Below are 16,102 nucleotides of genomic sequence, written 5' to 3'. Positions count from 1 at the left end.
TTACAATACTTGGATGACTGAACTTGCTGTTTGAGTGTACAATAAGATAATAATGATGTAAAGCTTGTAAAATTTTTTTTAAGAGTCTCCCTCACTTGTAAGCCACCTGCAGGATTGGAGCTTCCTAGCCAGTCTTCATGACAGATGGTTGTACAGATCTGTTAAACTTTTAATTGTGGCTTATTAAAGTGAAAAGATACAGATTAAAATCATAAAGGTTTCATTAAGCATGTGGCGAGACTAGGAAAGATCCTAAGGTGGAGCTTCCAGTCATCCTCTCTTATGGGGTCATGGAAGCCCTTACTTCCTTACTGCAATGAGATGCAGCACCCCACACTTCGTTGCAGACCAGGAATGCTCACCTCAGCCTTGAAGTCCAGGATTCGTTTTCCTGAGATACAGCTAACTAACTGTGGCTAACCTTTGGTTTTCCAGCACCTCTTAGGATAGAATGAATAAAAGATGGGCCCAAACCCCTACATAATCACACAGTTGGGCCTTTGGTGTGATCTCTAGGTAAAAGTTTCTCAAATCATAAAGTCTTCAGGTAAACAGGGACACTTAGGTGATCAGGACAAAGTCCAAGCCTTTTTGTTGGATAAAATTAATTCTTTACTGATAGAATTTTTGGTACAGTAAAAGAAAGAGAATATAAGGTAAAAATGGCCTTTATTCTAAGGACTTGGAGAGAAACTCCATGACCACTGGGGCTCTGGCTGTCTGCTGGACATGTGGTATGGGGGGCATACATATAGCTTTTGTCTGGGGTGGTGCCTAAAGGTGGCATCGCTGAGTGACAGTAGCTGATTGTCTAGGGGTGGGGAAAATGACCTCAAGGTAAACATCCCTTGGTCCTGCCTCCCACTACTATAATGTCCTATCTAGGGCAAAATCCTTTCACTTGTTGCACATGAAATACAAGGAGATAATAACTGTATCTTAAATCCTTTTGGGCAGGAAGGGTAACCAAACCGTGGTTAACTTTTCTGTTCTGTTCTACAAGTAAATATTGAACCCAGGGCCTTTGCATCCATAGCCTTTTCATTTCTTTTTTTTGTTACCAGAAATTGAACCCATGACCACATGCTTACCAGGCAGGCATTTGAGCCACTGAGCTAAATCCCTGCCATCCTCCAACTGAGCCTTTTTGAAATTAAAAAAAAAAAAAAAAGTTTGAGACAGTATCTCACTAAGTTTACTGTGGGGACTTCAGTGAACATTTTGAATGTAGCTCTTTAGGCACTTCTGTTTTGAGATAGGGTCTTGTTATGTAGTTCAGGCTGGCCTTAAATTCACTATGTATTTCAGAGTTGCCTTGAACTTATTGGGTGATCTTCCTACCTCAGGCTCCTAAGAGCTGACACTTTTCTATGATACTTTTCTTCTCACAAAAGTGTGTTACCATACATGTTTTATAATCTTTTAAATTAAATATAATTACAAGCTTACTAAATGAAATTAAAGGAATAAGAATTTAACCTTATTTACCATGATTTTTGCCTATGAGAAAAGAAATGGATTTTATTTAAATCAATGAGGTTTTTGACACAATGAAATCATGTTACAAATACTTTTGCCATAATATTTAACAAATTGCTTTACTATTTACTGCTTTGTAAAAAAATTTAAGTTACAGCTCTGTATAATAGAAATACAAAGATATATACTTGATTTAAATGCAAAACTGATATATTGTTCTTTGCTCATTCTCCAGAGGGAAACATGTACTTGTTCTAAGATTTTTGACTTTCATATTTCTAAATGTGTTTTTGCTGTTGATTTTAACTTTTTTCAAATCTTGATAATGTGATATTTAGTTATAACTTCATATCTTTTCCATTTTATCCAAAAGATTGGTCCAATTCTCTTATGAAATTAAGAGATGTATTCTTTCTTTCTTTCTTTCTTTCTTTCTTTTTTTCTTTCTTTCTTTCTTTCTTTCTTTCTTTCTTTTTTTCTTTCTTTCTTTCTTTCTTTCTTTCTTTTTGTTTCTTGTTTTGTTTTGGTACCAGGAATCGAACTCATGACCTTGCAGTTGCCAAGCACTAATGCCACTGAGCTATATCCTCGGTCCCTAAGAGATACACACTTATTTTTCCAGCAGTTAATATGTATTATATTTCTGGCTTGGCACTTTGTGTGATAAACATGATAGTACCTCTAGTTGGCAACTCTACTCTCCCAATTATGTTAAAGGATTCTTAGCCTTTGTAATGGCTAAAATTTACATTTTTGGGGGCTGGGGATTTAGCTCAGCAGCATAAGTGCCTGTTTTGCAAGCGGGTGGTCATGAGTTCAATCCCTGGTACCGATAAAAAAAAAAAAAAAAAGTAAAAAAAAAAAATTTACATTTTTTTCACAACCACAAGTAAGTCCATCTGTTTTGTTATAAATTAATTTGATTTTAACTATTAAAATAGTTTCTACATTATTATGACCATCTAGGTATTTTTCACTATGAAACCAAGTAGTATATGATTGTATTTTCAGCATTCTTAATGTTTCTTTTCTGTCTGGCCTTCTTGCTTCTGAGTTAAGGATAGTACAAAATTTTAGTCTGTCTCTTTGCCCTCAGATATGCCCCAAAGCTTTTTGTTTCCTTTTCGTCTGAATTGTTTCTTAGATTTGTTGCTGAAGTGCTGTTTTAGCACTTCTTATCTTACCATGATTGCTCCACTGTTTCTTGGATTGTGTCTTTCTGGTTTTTTCCATGCTTTTACTTTATTGGATAATATCGTGCATCTTTCTATATGGGAGTTAATTTTCTTTTTCTTTGCCCACATGCCTGCCTAGTGATTTGGCAGAGTGGAAAGACTGATTTTTCTTTAGTACTTAAGTGAATTTTCCCCCCTAGAAATTGATGTTGCTAATAACAAGCTTGTTCATTTCTTTCTTTCTTTCTTTCTTTCTTTCTTTCTTTCTTTCTTTCTATCTTTCGAGACAGGGTGTTGTCACATAGTCCATGGTGGCCTTGAACTCATTATGTAGCTGAAACTGATTCAAGGTGCCTTTTCTGCTTCAGCATCCTGAGTATGAGATTACAGATATACATGGGTTAAGTTTTCTCATTTGGGTTTCATTCTTTTATGGGTGAACTTTTTAAATACTGTCACAGATATTTAAAAATCTTTTTCTAGCTTTTTTTTTTTTTGGTCCACGCTGGCCTCAAAGTACCTATGTAGTCTGTACTGACTTTGCAGTTGTGATACTTCTGCCTCAGTTTCCTGAGTGCTGGGATTATAGATGTGCACGACCAAACGTGACTTTAGGATTGTTCTGTTCTTTTTTTTTTTTTTTTTTTTTTAAATAAGTACCAGGAATCGAACTATGACTACGTGCTTGCAAGGCAGGTGCTTATGCCGCTGAGCTAAATCCCCAGCCGGATTGTTTTATTCTTGTTGTGAACTTTTACTGTATGTGGAAATGTGTATTCTACCAAGTCTTTTAGTTAGGATTATTTTGTTAATTTCATTATTTTGATGCTCATATTATCCTAAGTTGGTCAGTAGGCACCCTTTGATACCATTTCTCGTTATCTGTTTGATAATGATTCATGGATGACTTCCTTCCTTACTTCTCGGCACAACATGATGTTTCAGGCTTATTTTATACTTTTCCTGCCTAGCATTATGACTCGCCAAAATTCCTCAAAGAATTTTGATTTCTTTTTGTAAAAAGTGGTGTTAATAGAATCTTGTCATTTGATTTGGTTATTGCCCTTAGCATGTGGCTGATTCAGGTCAGTGTGGACTACAGCATTTGTGTGTATTGTTATATGAATATGTTTATGTTTGTATATGTATACAAATAGATATATATACACACAGATATTTACATCTGTTTACTTTTTTATTAAAACTGAATTCATGCTGATACTTATTACAGTTCAGTATCACAGAATGTGTCTTTCTCCTTTTATATTTGTATTTATATGTTTGTATTTGTTTATGTGTCTTATCTTCAATTTAGAGAAACTTGACTCCCATCATCCTTAATATATTTTCTTAATTTCTGTAGATGTAACCTTGGATGGGCATCAGTAAGTATCCCATCTTTGCTATCATTCCTTTACCCTTGCTCTGCTTAGGCTCTGACTCCCCATTCTGGGAATAGTTTTTCATGATAAACTATTGTTTGCTTATATTTATGAATAATTATATAAATAAAAAGCTTATTGAGCTGCTTAAGCATGGGGACACATGCCTGCAGTCCAAATACTGGGAGTCTGAGGCAGGAGCGTTGCAAATTTAAGCCTAGTCTGGGCAACTTAGTGAGACCTTATGTTAAAAGGAGAAAAGAAGGGAATTGTGCTGAGATTTATATCAGTGTGAAGGCCCTAGTACCAGAAAAACAGCAAACAAGTCCTTACAAAGAACTCTCATTATTTAGGTAGGACTTGAGTTTTATTATGGAATTAGTATGATGGTTCAGAAGCTGGCCATTGCTATGGGTGACCTTAAGTTTCTCAGTGTTATTTTTCTGAGAAACCAGCATTCATTTATACTACTATAGCTGTACTAGTTTCCTCTTAATTGGTTCAGTTGTTTGATTAGTGTGTCAGGTTTTTGTTTTTGTTTTAACCTTGGGGAGAAAAATGCCTACTTAGCATTTTATTTTATAGGGTTATATTGTGGTTTGGTTATGGTGATCAGAGCTCTTCCTTAGTGAGACTATTTTTAAGCTCTGTGTTTTACATGAGCCTACTTATTCTGAACATCTAGTCCTCTGAGGTTCTACCGAGCAATTTGGTACTTCAGTTATAGCTCCTTTACGTTCTCTAAGCTTTTTCCTGGCTTCATCAGCAATGAATCCATTTTTAGAAAATTGGGATTTTTATTTTGCCTCAAAACATATTAGGTTTTTTTTTAAAGCTGCAAATAGAGATAAAATTTACTTTAAAATACTACTTTGTGTAACAAATCTAAAAGTATTACAATCGGGTTGATTTTGTTTTTGAGGTCAAATAAAAACATCAAAAGGAACGTTAGACTTCATTTATCCTCTGCCTGATTGAAAACCATTCTCTGAGCCTAGCGTGGTGGCTCACGCCTGTAATCCCAGCACTCGGGAGGCTGAGGCAGGAGGATCGTTGAGAGTTCGAGACCAGCCTGGGCTACAAAATGAGCTCAAGGCCAGCCTGTACTGCATTGCGAGATCTTGTCTCAAAAAGACAAGACAAAAAAAAAAAAAAAAAAAAAAAAACAACTCTGGTGTATGTAGTAGCATATCATTGGAATTTCTATAAAATGAACTCTTTCAGGACTTTTATTTCTTTGACCCACAGTATTAGCTACTGTACATTTACGCAAAGTCTGCATTTAAACAAGATTCCAAATTAGAATGATTTGATTGTACTTAGTATTTGAGAAGTATTGGGTCTAGGCTTGGTTAGCTGGGTCATTCATAAGACTGCAGTGAAGGTATTGACAAGGAGTTGGTTCTCATGGGGGATTTAGTGGGGAAAGCTTTTGTTGTTGACATTCTTTAGTTCCTTTCTGTTGTTGGCTTGAGTCTCCAGGGATCTCTTTCCATTCCTTACTTGCTCATGGACTTTGCTTCCAAGCAGCAAATACCTTCAAAGCCAGCAAGAGAGAAGACCACTAAATGAATGCTGGTTTCTCGGAAAAATAACACTGAGAAACTTAAGGTCACCCATAGCAATGGCCAGCTTCTGAACCATCATACTAATTCCATAATAAAACTCAAGTCCTACCTAAAGCAAGAGGGATATTATAGTCCTACTAATCAGATGCAGTGCATGATCTCTGAATATCTTGTTGTTTATAAGTCAGGCATATGTCATATCCATACTCCCAAGAGAAGGAATTCTACAAGGATACGAATATGGAGGTGGGTGAGGTCATGGGTATTACTTCAGAGTCTGTCTGCTACAAATGGTATACATCTCACTGTAAGAACATATAGTGGGATGAATTATGCTTTGTATTTCTTTTGAAGCTCCCACTTAAAAGCAGCATTGTTCTCTATACTAAGATAATGAAAATCGCTAATATAGCCAGATATTTAAAATTGAGACAAGCCTTGATGATAACTTTAGTGTACTGGCTAACTAGATCCTATAGTTCTAAGTTTATTAAGTCTATAGTATTTTGTGGATTAGACTTTTCACATTTTCTTCCCTTTTTTAGTTGACTATATCGTGGAGTATGACTATGATGCTGTTCATGATGATGAATTAACTATTCGAGTTGGGGAAGTCATCAGGAATGTGAAAAAACTACAGGAAGAAGGATGGCTGGAAGGAGAACTAAATGGAAGAAGAGGAATGTTCCCTGATAATTTTGTTAAGGTAAGGATTTTCAGTTAAATTTCTAGCCGTTGCTTCATAGAATTCCACTTTATATATTAACAAATAAGCACATGTACTGTATATGAAAATATTTTTGATAATATTTTACTCTAGAATTTAAGAAGAATGAGATCCAAATAACTATAATGGATTTGATTATTGCTTGGTGTCTGCTAGATAGCAACACTATATTTACATATGTATTTATGTGTTACATTAGTTTATATATCTACCTGTCTGCCAATTTTTTTGAAATACAAATAGTTTGTATTTGGGTAGTGCTTTGTAATTTATGAAGTAGCTTTGCTATACACCTTCTCATTTGAGCCTGTGCTAATTTTGTGAATTTCAGTAGGGTAGATAATACCCTGTTTAAATACCTCACTTAAAGTATGATGACATTTCGATGGGAAAGTTAAGTGATTTGCCCACCATCAGATAACTAATGAAATATATGTACGTGTTGCCTGACATGCCTTTTATTGTATTTTGTTGCTTCTCTAGACCTGCTCAGAGTATCTTAGATCATACTTTTTAAGTTTCAGCATTGCAGCAATTATCTACTGAAGTAACAACTGGTACAACCCTTTTTCAGTAAATATTCTAATTATTTCTGTTAGAAACAGTCTTTAAGACTCTTAAACTTGTCGACTGAGGTGTTGCACTTCTGTAATCACACCACTCTGGGAGGCTGAGTCAGGAGATTGAAAGTTTGAGTATAGCCTGGGTATTTTAGGGACTATCTTAAAAGGTAAAAAGTGGGAAAAAAGAAAAAGGTGGTAGGATAGGTATATATAACTTAGTGGAAAGACCCTAGGTTCAGTCTTGTGGTGATGATGGTGGTGTGAATGGTAGGGGATGACTCTTAAATCTAGTAAAAAGTAATAAAATTCTTCGTTGGTTGGGTACAAAGGAAAGAGTGTCTGTATATTTATATACATCACTTATAAATACTATGGTGCTGTGGTATTTTCCTTTTATTGGGCTTTAAAAAAAACATCTGGTTTCATCACATTGAGTTTGGGATGTGGGCTGGAATTTGATTGTCATTTGTTTTTTCAGCTTGCATGATAGTAATGAGCAGAATACTGCACAGCATGTATGCTTAGTTTATATTTTCTGAATATTTTGTGTATTTTAATTGTAGTTTTACTGCGAAAAATGAACACTATGGCTTGTGTCTAGATGTTCCCTCAATGCCTTATGCAGTCATAGGTGGGACTTTTCAGAGGAGACTGGGTCTAGAATGTGTGATGTTGGGATTAAAGGTGTGCGATGACTAAATTATTCCACTAACTGGTTTGGCATAGGTCTGGGTAAAATTAAAGGGTGCCCCATCATGGATGGGAGTGCTGCCTGCCATAAGAGTAGGTAGTGTAGATAAAATATAACGGACAGAAAGAGGGCTGGTGCCACTTGTTGCTTGCTGTTTTACTTCTTCACTACTTGTCTTGGTTGCTTTTTCTCAATGCTGAGACAAAAATACCTAACACCCAAAGTTAAAGAAAGGTTTATTTAGTTCAGTTTATGGAGGTTTATGTAGTTCACAGTTTGTCCATAATCAGCCAGCTCCAAGGCAGAGTGGTACGTGGCAGAGGGAGGCAATTCATGGCTATGGAAAACAGCACGAGCAACAAGAGCAAAAGGGGGAAAAAAGACTCTTCTAACCTTTATATCATATGTAGGCCATAGCCACTTGAGTAGAGCAGTCACACCCATAATCCCAGCATTGGAGCATTGGACCATGAGTCATTCACACATTCTAGAAGCCCACCTCCATGACTGCATGATGTTTTGAGGGGGCATCTAGATTCACATCGTAAGATACTTTACTGCCTTTGCCCATCACGAACTGTTTCTCCTCTGATGCCACTCTGTCTTGGAGCTAACCAACTATGAACTGAAAACTCTACAAACTGTATGCTAAATAAAGTTAGAAACGGGGATAGAAAAAAATGTAAAAAGCAAAACCAAAATCCAGCAGAGCAAACATTAAACCCTATAGTTTCCTGTCCAGCATCCTTAGCAACCTGTGGCAAGTTATGAACTCCAAAGGGCCAGGATGACTCCAACCCTACAGTCTCTATTTACTTTTGGTGTTGGGTATTTTGTCTCAGCCACAAGATAAAAGTAATTAAGATAGAATTTGGTACCAAGAATGAGGTCATTACTGTGATTGTACCAGACCATGTGGTTCAGGAATATTTGGAACTCGCCTGTGGGAAGAGTTTGGAAAAGTCTGGAGATGCTGGCTGAAGAAGCAGCTGTGGAAAGCTTAAAGCTGTGCTTGATGGGAAACTGATCACAGCTCAGAAGACCAAAATGCTGATAAAGTACTGCTGGCAAAGAACTAGCCCAGATTTCTGCTGGAAGGATTGCAGTGGTTGTTGTACTCTACACAATGTGTGTTACGCCTTCGCAAACAATTTGTTTGCATTTTGCTCATTTTGAGACTGAGATTAATGGTAGCAGATTAATTAATCTAGCAGAAGTTTCCAGATAGTCTGAAAATTGAAGCTGTTGTATGGCTACTGTTGAGAACTTTTAGCCAGATTTATACTGAGAGTCAAGGGCAAAGAGCCCAGCAGAATGATTTAAAATGTGAGTTTGGCCAGAAAGGAAGCTCTGGTAAAGTTGTGACTTGCAAAGGTGGAACAGAGGAGAAATTGGTCGATAAAAAGACTAGGAAGAAAAAGGCACGTATTTCAGAAGAGGATAATAGAAAAGATGGCTTGAGGACTTTACAAGAATCAGCAAACTTCACCCTTTACAAGCCTCAAAATTGCGAAAGTGAAAGATTTTGTTTTGAGAAAAGAGCCCCAGAGCACCATGATCCAGAACTGACATGGCCTAGAGAATTCATTCCTTGGAATTGGATTCAGAGTGCTCAGCAATCAACTGATTGAGGGAGTGCACTCAACCCCTGTAGTTGAGAGGGAAGGCCTGGCTACTGCTCTAGCTGGCATCAGACCTTGGCATTATACCATAGAATCAAGAGGAGTCAGGAGGGCTTCCACCCATATTTCAGAAGATTGGGAGGCCAGGCAATGTGCACTTGAGAGTGTAAAGCCGCGGGTGTTAAACTGAAGATTGAGTGGAGACCCTAGAAATTTGGAGAAGCCAGGAATTTAGATTGAGGAACTGAAAGGAAGGGAGCAAAGCTAGCCCAAAGGAGAAACTGTGAGAGCTACAACCCTTGTCAGTGCTGTAGGGTTGGAGTCATTCTGGCCCTTTGGAGTTCATAACTTGCCACAGGTTGCTAAGGATGCTGGACAGGAAAGTATAGGGTTTAATGTTTGCTCTGCTGGATTTTGGTTTTGCTTTTTCCATTTTTTTCTATCCCTGTTTCTAACTTCTGAAATGGAAATGTCTGTACTGAGTCACTGAATGTTGAACGTGCTTAGCTTTCTTTTCATTTGTACAGGAGTTTGCAACTAAGAATTTGCTTTAAATCTCAGAGGAAAGTTTGGACTTGGACTTTTCAGCAATGCTGAAACTGTTAGGACTTTGGCAACTCTTGGAGATGGACTAAATGTCTTTAGTATAAAGGAATATGCATGAATCTTTGGAGACCAAGAAGGAACTGTATTTTTTCTTTTCTTTTCTTTTTTTTTTTGAGAGCACTTTTTGCTATTCAGTTTAGGGTGGCTTTGAACTCATCGTGTAACCCAGGCTTACCTGGAATTTGCAGTGATCCTCTTGACTCAGCCTTCCAAGTGCTGGGATTATAAGCATGTGCTACCACACTCAGCCAAGGAAAGGAATGCTATGGATTATGCCTAGATGGCCCCTTGTCCTTCTCCTCTTTCTCCTCCTTCTCTGTCTTTGTCTTCTTCATCTTTATCTTCTTTTTGTTGTCTTTGTGTCTTTTTGAAACAGTCTCTTGCTATGTAGCTCAGGCTGGCCTTGAACTCACTTAGTAGCCCGGGTTGGCTTTGCAGTGATGCTCTTGCTTTAGCCTCCCAAATGCTAAAATTATAGGCGTGAATCACCACACCCAGTTACTTTTCTTCTTTTAATTTTGGGTGTTGGGAATTTTGTCTTGGCAAGGAGAAAGTAAGACAAGTATATACTTGGTTCTGTTAATTTCAGTGAAGGCACTGTACTGTAAGGGCTTTTTATCTCTGATAACAGAAAAGCTATAGTAGGGAATTGAATTTATGAAAGGTCACTTCTTTCTTTTTAATGAATTGCTTTAAAAAAAAATAACCAATAGTGGAATGTAGTACCTGCTGTGGCAATTCAAATCACAATAACTGTGTCTAAGTGCAGTCAAGCTCCAGTGTTGCCTTTTGTTTGCAGTATGATGCTGGGCAGATCATATAATTTCTCTGCCTTTTCCACTCTAAAATTGTATATTGACGGATTATAGTAAGCAATAATTTTTGTCTTTTTCATAAGAGAATGACTTTTTTTTTTTAATCGGTACCAGGGATCGAACTCATGACTGCGCGCTTGCAAGGCAGGCGTTTATGCCACTGAGCTAGATCCCCAGCCCCCTAGAGAATGATTTTTCAAAAAAATAGAACCTGCTTTAAAAAGTAGGTAAAAGTTAAGTAGGAAGTATTAACATAGGATGATCTGTTGTGAATTCTTTTGAAATGTATTTTACTTTCCTGTTTCAATGTGACTAATGCTAGAAATTTAATGAAATACCTGCTAATAAGAAAAACAGTTTATGAGTATGCTACATAATAGGAGGAAGCTCTGGAATCTGGGATTACTCAGTTAACCACAGGGCACTAGTTAGAGTCTGAGATATCATTGTGGGGTCATTTAGTTTAAAACTACAGGAATAGTTGTATTGTACATGTGCATGGATAGATACACATTTACATGTGTCTCAGCTCTTACTTCTGAGAGGGCTGGGAAACAGTGACACGCCAATAGCATTGAGTACACCCAGTGTACAGGTCTTCATTTCTAGATACCACTGTAGTAAAAAGAGCCATACTGTTCAGGAAATAAGTGCTTACCATAAAAGAAAGATAATTCCATTCTAAAGGGATAGGGAGGCTAGTCTGAAAGAGTTCCCAGTTGTGAGAGCTACATTAATTTGATCCTCATAGCCTAGTCTTTGTTGTCCAATGTAGAATACCACTATATAATTCCATCCTTATTTAAATAAATGATTGAGTAGATAGGAGAGAAGGGATAATCTCATATAAGAATTCTAAATATTTGTTGATTATTTTCCTTCCTGCATCCCTCTACTCCTTTCAGATCCTTCCCTATAACAGAAATAAAGAATTAGATGGAAATGGAAAAATAGCAACTCTAAACAGAGAAACTCTACAAATAAGGTCTATACCAGGTGAGCAAGATTAATGTCACCAGTGATGAGTCACATTAATGTTCTCTCTCCCTTTCACTTCTGTGATAGCCTTCCTGAAACTGTAATTTTGACCTAAGCATCAGAAAGACTGGAGAAGCTCACGTCGAACATGTTTTATCAACTACTTGACCAGTGTTCTGGTTACTGTCAGAGGGCATGAAAAACAAAAGAGAGATTAAGAAAGTGCTGTGACCAGAGGAGAAAAAGGACACAATGAGCAAAGAACTGTAATGTTCTGTTTTGGATTCTGGAACAGAAAAAGATCATTAGTGGAGAAAGTGAAGAAGTACATATGAAGTCAGTAGACGAGTAACTAGAAATGTTAGTTTTTTAGTTTTGTTAAGTGGAAACTGGTTATGGACTGTGTTAACATGAGGTGAAACTGAATGAAAGTTGTGAGAACTCTGTATTCTTTTTGTAACTCTTAGTTTACGGCAAAACTTCTATTAAAAAATATTGATTCACAGGAACTGTCAGTGACAAATACACAAATTAATAAAGGGGCTTGACTTTATCACATAGTATGCATATGTTAATATTCAGGGGAAAGGCTGGGGATCTAGTGGTGAAAGAAAGCTGTGTGTTTGATAAATGTGTGACATCAGTGGATAGTATACTGTTACTGTTTCAGAAAGCATCTTGAAGAACAGCGATGGTGAAATTGAGCTTGGAAGACGAATAGAAAGACTAAATCATTTTATGACCCATTATGAAAATTTTTATTTTTTTAATGTAAAAATTTTTTGTAACAAAATACAGAATAATAATTGATACACTGTATACTGATCTGAAAAGAAGAGTACATGTCACAGACAAAAAAGATTCACTCTTACAAAGAAGCAAAAGGACAAAACTTCTTCAGTGAACAAAGCTAAACTACTATATATTGTAAAATATTTTTGAAATAATGTAGTAGATAATTTGGGAAATGATTTGACTTCTTCTCTGTTTTCTATTTACCTGTCTTCGGTTTTGTACTCTTACTATTTTTGAGTTGCTCATAAGAGAAACTATGAAACTTAAGCTTGTATGGCTAGCTGACTTCACTTTTGTTCTCATGTTGCATCCATTTGCCTAGAGATAGTTCAAGTTTTTCTTTCTTTATGGAAAAGTAATACTCCTTTGTGTTTAAATATTCATTTATCTATTGATGGACATACAGACTGATTCCAAGATCTAGCTATTATGAATTGTGCTGCTATAAACATAGGCATACATACATTGCTGTGGTATGAAGTTACTAACACTTTTGGGGAAAATTCTTAAAGGGGAATAGCTAGGTCAAATGAAATTTCTAGTTCTAGATTTTTGAGGAAACTCTATTTTGCATAGTGGTTGATATCAGTTATTCCTTGGACAGAGGACTAACATCTGGGCTGTGTGAAAAACTCAAAAAATTAGATGCCCTCATAATAAATGACCCAGTCAAAAATGGGCAACTGAAATGAATAGACATTTCTCAGAAGAAATACAAATGGCCAATAAATGGATGAAAAAAATAGTTAGCATTGCTGGCCATTAGAGAAATGCAAATTAAGATAACCCTGAGATTTCATCTTACTTCAGAAAGACTGTCATCAAGATGTCATACTAGAGGTGCTGCAGACAAAAAAAAACCCTTTTTACTTTGTTGGTGGGAATGTGAGCAAAAATTCACATTCTAAATTTGTTTTGTGGCAAATTGCCCTTTTCAGTGCCCTTTTGCAGGGTTAGTTTTTCCTTTCAATTTAAAAAGTATTTTACAGTGAATATTTAACAAGGATCTGTAAATTTAAAATACAAAATATTATGGTTTTGTCATGTTTACTTCGGTGCAATAAAGAACATGATAGGTAAAATTGAGTTATTGCTCCCTTGTCATTTGTAGAACCACTTGTATTCTAAAATTGTATATATCCTTCTAATCCTTAGTTCTATACTTACTTATAGGTAACTGTGCATAAACATACAACAATTTATATGATTTAGACATTTACATAGTGCTCGTGTCAGAATAGAGCTTTTTTATATACTTAACAAAAGATTTTAGCATGGAAATGTGACATAATTGCTTTTAGCTATGGTGACTTTTGTAACTATAGCTTGTAGGTACATGGTAGAGGAATGATGCCAAAACAGTGAGCACACTGTGTTAGTTTTTAAAGTAAGGGGAGATGCAATAAAGAATGTTGAGTTAAAATGTCATCAAGAAAAAGGAAGACTTTCCTTGGCATTTGCATAGATTGGAGTTCTAAAACATAAGCTAATTAAAATTAGTTCATTTCTCTTTTTCTAAGTCATCCTCTAGAAATCAGTGTGGAGATTCCTGGACATCTTCATCAAAGTTTCAAATTTCTGGCATTGTGGACCCTTTAATCCTGGTGTCACCTCCACTACAAGTCAACATTTCTTTTTTTTTTTTTAATCGGTACTGGGGATTGAACTCAGGACTGCCTGCCTGCAAGGCAGGTGCTTATGCCGCTGAGCTAAATCCTTAGCCCCCAAGCCAACATTTCTACTTAATTTTTTTTTTTTTTTTGAGACAAGCTTTCACTATGTAGGGCAGACTGACCTTGAGCTTACTGTATAGCCCAGGCTGGCCTTGAATTCATGGCTGTCCTCCTGCCTCTTGAGTGCTGAGATTAAAGGTGTGCATTATTATGCCCGAATACTTGTTTTTATAAATTTTTAATAGCTCTTGAAGACTCCTTCTTGGGCAGTTTTAAGTTATTGTTTATCTTCTGAGTTCCATTTATTGCTGCTTATTTATTTTGGTTTTTAGTGCCAAGGATCCAAAGTTCCAAAGACTTATTATAGCATTCTTAACACAGTCTTGCTGGTAACAGTGGGCCAAAACCTTTGCAGTCATTACCTTTATAACAGACAGATGTTAAGGCTGTTTTCATGTGAGATATGTAGTATCTCTGGCTTGAGCTGGTTATTGGAGAAAGGTCGTTTTATAACATATTGTACTTTTAAGGACATAAAGACAATGTGGTATTAAGCTTAGTCACTGAAATTCCTCAGTAGTGTCAGCATATTTGAAAGATGTTTGAATTATAAAATTGAAAGTGTATTTTACCACCTTTAAAATTGCTCCTGGAATAGGAAAAATTAGCTGCTTTCTTATATTGCAGTTTTATGTAGTGAATCTTTTTATAAAACTTAATTGAAAAAATTTCAGAAAAAGGCATGTGACATAAGGAAATTTCAGAGACTAGAAATGGACTAGAAATATGTGAAAAAGAGTAAAAACAGAACATACTATGAAAGGAAGTAGGGTTTGAACTGCCCAGTTGTAGGCGACTTCTTTTTTTTTTTTTTCTTTTTTTGTCTTTTTCATTTTTATCGGTACCGAGGATCGAACTCACAACTGCCTGCTTACAAGGCAGGTGCTTATGCCGCTGAGCTAAATCCCCAGCCCCCATAGGTGACTTCTTAATAAAGTCTTACTCATGTTCTTCCTAGTGCCCCATTACCGGAAATCTTCTTGAAAACACAAGATGTATTTTACAATTTAAGGAATTTAGAGGACTTGTGTCAGTCACAGTTGGCCAGGTTACACTGTGGTACCAACATCAGGCTCTGAGTGATGACATAACAGAATGAAAGAGTGTGCTGTTGATGTGGCAGCTAACCGCATCTCTGGACTGCTTCTCCTGTTGTGGAGAGTCCCCTAGGATGGCTGCATCTATGGCAAGTCCTTATCAACTTACAATTGTATGATGAAGCAGCGTAAGAGAGAATAGAAAATTACACTCTAGTTTTAAATGCTTCCCTACAGCAGTGGACAGTAGCACTAGAAACTAATGAACTCTGGTAGTGTCAGCATTCCAGGTGCATGCATCAGCCAAAACTCAGGAAGCTCACTAGTGCTATGCAATGATCTGGGTGTTGTGTATATTATTTCAATAGACTAGGGTTTGACAAAAGATCCTGAAAGTGTTAGAATAGGCCAGGGACACTGGAGCAGAAAGTTGTTTAGGGAGAGCATATCAATAATTTGGTTTAAAAAATGGGTATTAATTGCTTTTCAACCTTTTGGCTAAGATTAAGTGTAAAAAATGGGTATTAGGTTTCAATAGATATTTCTATAAAGAAACCACATAATGGTGAACAGATAAATGAAAAAGTATTCAACAGTACTGATACCAGTGAAATGCAAAAAGAGTGGCTATTACCAGAAAACTAAAGATAACCAGTGTAGACAGAGTTTTGAAGAAAAGAGAACCCTCACACATTGCTTTTGGGAATGAATTAGGACAGCCTCTGGAAAACTAGTGGCTCCTTAAAATAAAGATGGGTGTGGTACTGCATGCCTGTGATCCTAGCACATATCATGAGTTCAAGCTCAGCCTGGTCAACTGAGCAATTTCATGAGACTCTGCTCCAGTACCCACCAAAAACTAAAAAACACAACAAGTTATTGTAGCTGCCTACAGTAATCAGTACAAACCTTTACCCACTGGATAGTAGTT

At 36.6% G+C, this 16,102-nt stretch overlaps 1 protein-coding gene across 1 annotated transcript in view; it reads left to right on the top strand.

The window, feature by feature from the left end:
- Positions 1 to 16,102, top strand: part of Cd2ap (CD2 associated protein) — a 94,840-nt gene that overhangs the window by 14,504 nt on the left and 64,234 nt on the right. The window contains exon 2 of the mRNA XM_013156852.3: positions 6,150 to 6,310. Coding sequence (XP_013012306.1) covers positions 6,150 to 6,310 — 161 coding nt within the window. The remainder of the gene's footprint in view (positions 1 to 6,149; positions 6,311 to 16,102) is intronic.

The sequence above is a fragment of the Cavia porcellus genome, unplaced genomic scaffold (genome assembly GCF_034190915.1).
Source record: "Cavia porcellus strain 051 isolate PalLab524CR breed Dunkin Hartley unplaced genomic scaffold, mCavPor4.1 scaffold_28, whole genome shotgun sequence".
Classification (NCBI taxonomy): Eukaryota; Metazoa; Chordata; class Mammalia; order Rodentia; family Caviidae; genus Cavia; species Cavia porcellus.
This window is presented reverse-complemented; position numbering and strand designations above follow the sequence as displayed.